Source organism: Carassius carassius, chromosome 9 (genome assembly GCF_963082965.1).
Source record: "Carassius carassius chromosome 9, fCarCar2.1, whole genome shotgun sequence".
NCBI classification, from domain to species: domain Eukaryota; kingdom Metazoa; phylum Chordata; class Actinopteri; order Cypriniformes; family Cyprinidae; genus Carassius; species Carassius carassius.
The window spans coordinates 28,480,977-28,485,777 of record NC_081763.1 but is presented as its reverse complement, the minus strand read 5'-3'; the positions used below and the strand labels follow the sequence as shown (position 1 = coordinate 28,485,777).

Here is a 4,801-nt window from a genome sequence, read left to right as displayed (position 1 = left end):
TGTTACTAGGTCCCCAAGCCAGGATCAATCCCGGAATCAATCCCGGGACCTGTTTGGGTTCATACAGAAGGCGACCCGGCAATGTTCTGGCAATTTTCCGGGTCCAAAGTGCAGTGTGAAAGGGGTTCTAGTTCAGCTTTCCCTTTTTGAATGACAAATACAGACTACTGCCACCTGCTGGTGTGGAGAGTTATTTCCTCTCACACAGGTGCAGAACGTACATGCTAGTGCAACTTTGGTAGAGGTCTTTGAGGTGTGTTCATGTGCTTCAACTTTTTGGCCTAGTTGCAAGCGACAACACTGTCAGCTTTTGATGTCAGTTTCATGTGTAACAAGCTAATAGTTACTGGTCTAAATATAAGGAGCACATCCCCCTCTTTGTCTCATGTGCACACTGCTACAACAAAAAAGAAAAAGAGTACATCAGCTTGCATACACCCTCACTACTATTCTACTGTGTTTTATTGGTCCAAAATGAACTTCCTGTCTTTTTCCTACAGCAAAGTTACTTAAAACTTTATTACAGCCAAAATTACTTCAAGAAGTGTGTTATGTACTTCAACAAGTGTGCCGAGAAGGGGAAGCTGTGGCTAAGAGCTGATGCAGAGGAGAGAGGAAGGTGTGAAGAGGTGGACCTGTTGCATGGCCATGAATATGCGTTTGTCTTTGAGAGTGTTCTGACATTTTTTTTCTCTCAGCCCCACTGGAGTGTGCCTTCTCGCACCGTCCGCCCACCTGTGGGCTTTATGAGTGGTGATTATCTCACTCTCACAGTGGGTCTTCTCATACTTCTCCGGATGTTAAGTTCTCATCTCTGAAGTGGCCAGAGACCGTGTGTGTGCACATGGCTCCAGGTAAAGTTTCGTATCCTTCAGTATTCGTGGTGGACAGCAAAATGAGGCCCCCTCCGATGCCCCCCAAGCCGGGCCGTAGGCAGCGGAAGGAGGTGATCCAGACTCTACTGGTGATCCTGGTTTGTGTGGCTCTGTGTGGCATGGCTGTGGAGGCCTGTTTCATCTACCATCTGTTCACATCCAAAGAGAATACCGTAAGTACTATTTGGTCCAACTTTCTGAAGCAAAGTCTTGTGTACTTTCATTCAGCATCATTCTTTCACTCACGCTATCACTTCATCTAATATCAGTTCATTGTTTTGTTTGTCAGCTCTTCTCTTTAGACAATTGCAGATTTTTTATTATGTTTAAGGGTGTTTACCTCATTGTGGTTTTATCACTTTAAGTTACTTTCAGTTATCTGAAACTATAAGATACAAACAGAACTATGACTGACTGAGCAAGAATTGTGTATATTTTTGCTATTCTTTTGAACTTTCTATTCATCAAATAATGCTGAAGTAATGTATCAGTCTCCACAAAAATAATAACAGCAACTTTTTTCAACATTGATAATAATTAGACATGTTTCTTGAGCAGTAAATCAGCATATTAGAATGATTTCTGAAGGATCATGTGACACTGAAGACTGGAGGAATGATGCTGAAAATTCAGCTTTGACATCACAGGAATAAATGACATTTTAAAATAATATAGTAAAATAGAAAACATGTATTTTTCATTTGAACAATATTCCTGTTTTTACTGCACTTTTATTTAAATAAATGCCACCAAGAAAGTGGCAACCAAATGAGAACCAAACGGTTGACTCTCTCTCTCTCTCTGTGTGTGTGTGTGTGGGTGTAAATCTGTTTGTTTTCTTTTTAATTACTATATAATTAACAAAAGCAAAAAAGGCCTCTAAAACTAGCTTGCTCTAGTCTTTTTCTATTCTATTTTAAATTAAATTTTTTAATATAATTTAATAAAGTCTTGCTAAGTGTACAGCGTTAAGCTAACTGAGACGTGTTATAGCACTTGTATATCATTGCTCTTTTGTTTATTTTGATTGCTTCTATTGTCCGCATTTGTAAGTCACTTTGGATAAAAGCGTCTACTAAATGACCAAATGTAAATGTAATTTACAAAATTTCAAAAATTATGTTGATATTTCAAATCAAATTTCAGTTATATTGTAATGCTGATAATATTATGTTGAAATATAATGCAACAGAAGAATTTCACTCATTTAGCCTATCTGTGAAAATAGACTGTATGTAGATTGAGATGTTTCCGTCAGGCTCCTCCCTTTACGTGAAATTTGCAGAAATGCAGCTGGACAAACTTTCTGCTGCTAAAACCATGGCGTGCTGTGGTTACCTGACATAGAACTTGACCTAACTGATAAAATTATGAGTAAATGGGTCTCAACCAACCTGCAGCAGGGTTCTCTGATATGACAGCAGTGTGACACAAATTAAGATGTGGCGGAAACATGACTGAATGCCAAGTCTCATTACTTAATAATAAACAACAAAAAAATAGTTTGTCTATTTTTGCTTTACGTATTAGGAGGGTAGCTTTATAATGTTACATTACTATTTTTTATTGTACACATATAACAGAGTGTACATAATGGTTGCTCTTAAAGGAACACTCAACTTCTTTTGAAAATAGGCTCATTTTCCAACTCCCCTAGAGTTAAACAGTTGAGTTTTACCATTTCTGAACCCATTCAGCCGGTCTCCGGGTCTGGCGTTAGCACTTTTAGCTTAGCATAGATCATTGAATATGATTAGACCGTTAGCATCTCGCCCATAAATGACCAAAGATTTTAGATATTGTTCCTATTTAAAACTTGACTCTTCTGTAGTTTCATTATGTATTAATACTGACAGAAAATGAAAAGTTGTGATTTTCCAGGCCAATATGGCTAACTATACTCATTCTGGCGTAATAATCAAGCAAATTTGCTGCCGTACCATGTGTGCAGCAGGCACAGTGATATTACGCAGCGCCTGAAAATAGTCCCAGCTAGACAACTTCCAATTAGCCTAGGCGCTCTATAATATCACTCTGTGGTCTAATCAGATTCAATTATCTGTGCTAATCTAAGCTAAAAGTGCTTCTGCCAGACCCGGAGATCGGCTGAATGGATTCGTAGACGGTAAAAGTCAACTGTTTAACTCTAGGGGAAAATTAGCCCATTTCTTTTTTTTTAGAAGTGGAGTGTTCCTTTAATAATGTCCTCGTTCTTAAGAAATCGTGGGAAGTCAGTTCAGACAGGTTGTTTGTAGAAAATTATTATTTAATTCATCCCAGCTTTATAAGTGTTCAGAAAAATTCCCTGTACTTACGTAAGGAAGGATCTTTTGTTCTCTGAAGCACACCTAATATAAACAGATTATCAGACAAGAAAAAAGGGTGAGGACTTGGTTCTATATAAGTCGGTTGTTCATTGGTTGTTAAGATGATGTGGCACTCAAAAGGCAAATTTATGTGGCAGATGAATGTGAGCTTGCAGCTTTAATTAATTAAAAAGTAGAAGAGATTCTTATGAAATTATGTTATTTCACATTAATGTTAAGTGCAGGAGTTTGCTTATCTTAAGACACAATGGATGCATGCAGCAGCCCATGATACAACATTGTAAAATCTCTGCAGACTCTTTCACCCAAGGTGTTTGAGTAATCAATATGATATATTCCTAAATGTATGATTCTTCTTTTAATCTTCCGAAGAAACCACCAGATGGACCACAGATTTCCATGAGAAAACAAGGTAAAGATCACTATAATAGTCTGTACTGTCACTAGTTTACTTTGATGTGTTGCACTTTTTTTATTCTAGGTAAGCATGGCATATAAACAATATTGGATTGCACTTAAATATATGATTCTTTATTTATTTTTGGAATATCGCAGAAAAAGAACATGCTGTAACCCCCAAACAAAAACTGTTTGGAGATATGAAGCCATCAAAACCAATGGCACAATTGACAAGTAAGCTCACAGCTGATTTTATTTTATTTTTTTATTTTTTTATGTTAGTTTATTAGTCATCAATGACAACCAATGACTAGCACCTGTAAATCACTATCCACTGTATTTTAATGGCAAATGTATACATTGGGTAATGAAAGAAAAAATTCAGTCAAGTTTGTCAAAACTTTTGAGTGCTAATGTACATGTGGCTCTTGCTGTCCTCTCCTCTAGCTGGTATGAAACTTGTTAATGGAGTCTTGCTGTGGGATGAGAATCATCAATCCATTCTTTACCATATCAAACACAAAGCAGATGAGGGCAAACTCATCATAGAGAAAGAAGGATATTATTCCGTCTACTCGAAGATCCACTTCATGGAGGACAACATCTTATTCAGTCACTCTGTAGTCTGGGTTACACATCGATATAGAGGAAACGAAATTCTACTTCTCCAGTCCTCTAAGTTACATCCTAAGTCGAGAGATACAGACAACAGCTACCTAAGCGGGGTGTTTCATCTGTACAAAAGTGATGCTGTCTTTGTCAGAGTAAACAATTGTACACTTGTGTTGTCCAATGCTGCTGAAAATTACTTTGGTGTGTTTATGATTTAGATGGATTCTGGAGTCAGACTGTTACCATACGAATAATGTGCGAGTGTGATATGTTCACAGCTAGATTTGATGGGAAAATACACATAAACACACACACACACACACACACACACACACACACACACACACACACACACACATATATATATATATATATGTATATATATATATATATATATATATACCTTGTAATGTTCCTGCCTGTGTGTAGCACCCACCGCTCTGTTAATCTACACTTCTTTTCAGTGGTAAATCAACAAAAGATTAGCACAATAACTTTTACAAGAAAATACCATTTCAGAATCTCATGTTTAAGTCAATGTGTTTACTTGTTGTTTCTTTGTGAGTTAATTGTGAAATTTACTATGAG

At 37.1% G+C, this 4,801-nt stretch overlaps 1 protein-coding gene across 1 annotated transcript; it reads left to right on the top strand.

Moving 5' to 3' along the window:
* The first annotated feature begins 428 nt into the window (after nucleotides 1–428).
* Nucleotides 429–4,543, top strand: LOC132148660 (tumor necrosis factor ligand superfamily member 14-like). The gene is made up of 4 exons (XM_059557358.1): nucleotides 429–1,048; nucleotides 3,575–3,614; nucleotides 3,758–3,835; nucleotides 4,049–4,543. Exons 1-4 carry the CDS (start codon nucleotides 845–847, stop codon nucleotides 4,429–4,431), a joined length of 705 nt encoding a protein of 234 aa, XP_059413341.1. The 5' UTR covers nucleotides 429–844; the 3' UTR covers nucleotides 4,432–4,543.
* Nucleotides 4,544–4,801: the final 258 nt, after the last annotated feature.

Excerpts from the sequence above, each read along its gene's own strand:
- LOC132148660 (XM_059557358.1), top strand. The coding sequence starts at position 845 with ATGGCTCCAGGTAAAGTTTCGTATCCTTCAGTATTCGTGGTGGACAGC. Across the intron at positions 1,049-3,574 it reads TCACATCCAAAGAGAATACC|AAACCACCAGATGGACCACA; the intron begins GTAAGTACTATT and ends AATCTTCCGAAG. Across the intron at positions 3,836-4,048 it reads ACCAATGGCACAATTGACAA|CTGGTATGAAACTTGTTAAT; the intron begins GTAAGCTCACAG and ends CCTCTCCTCTAG.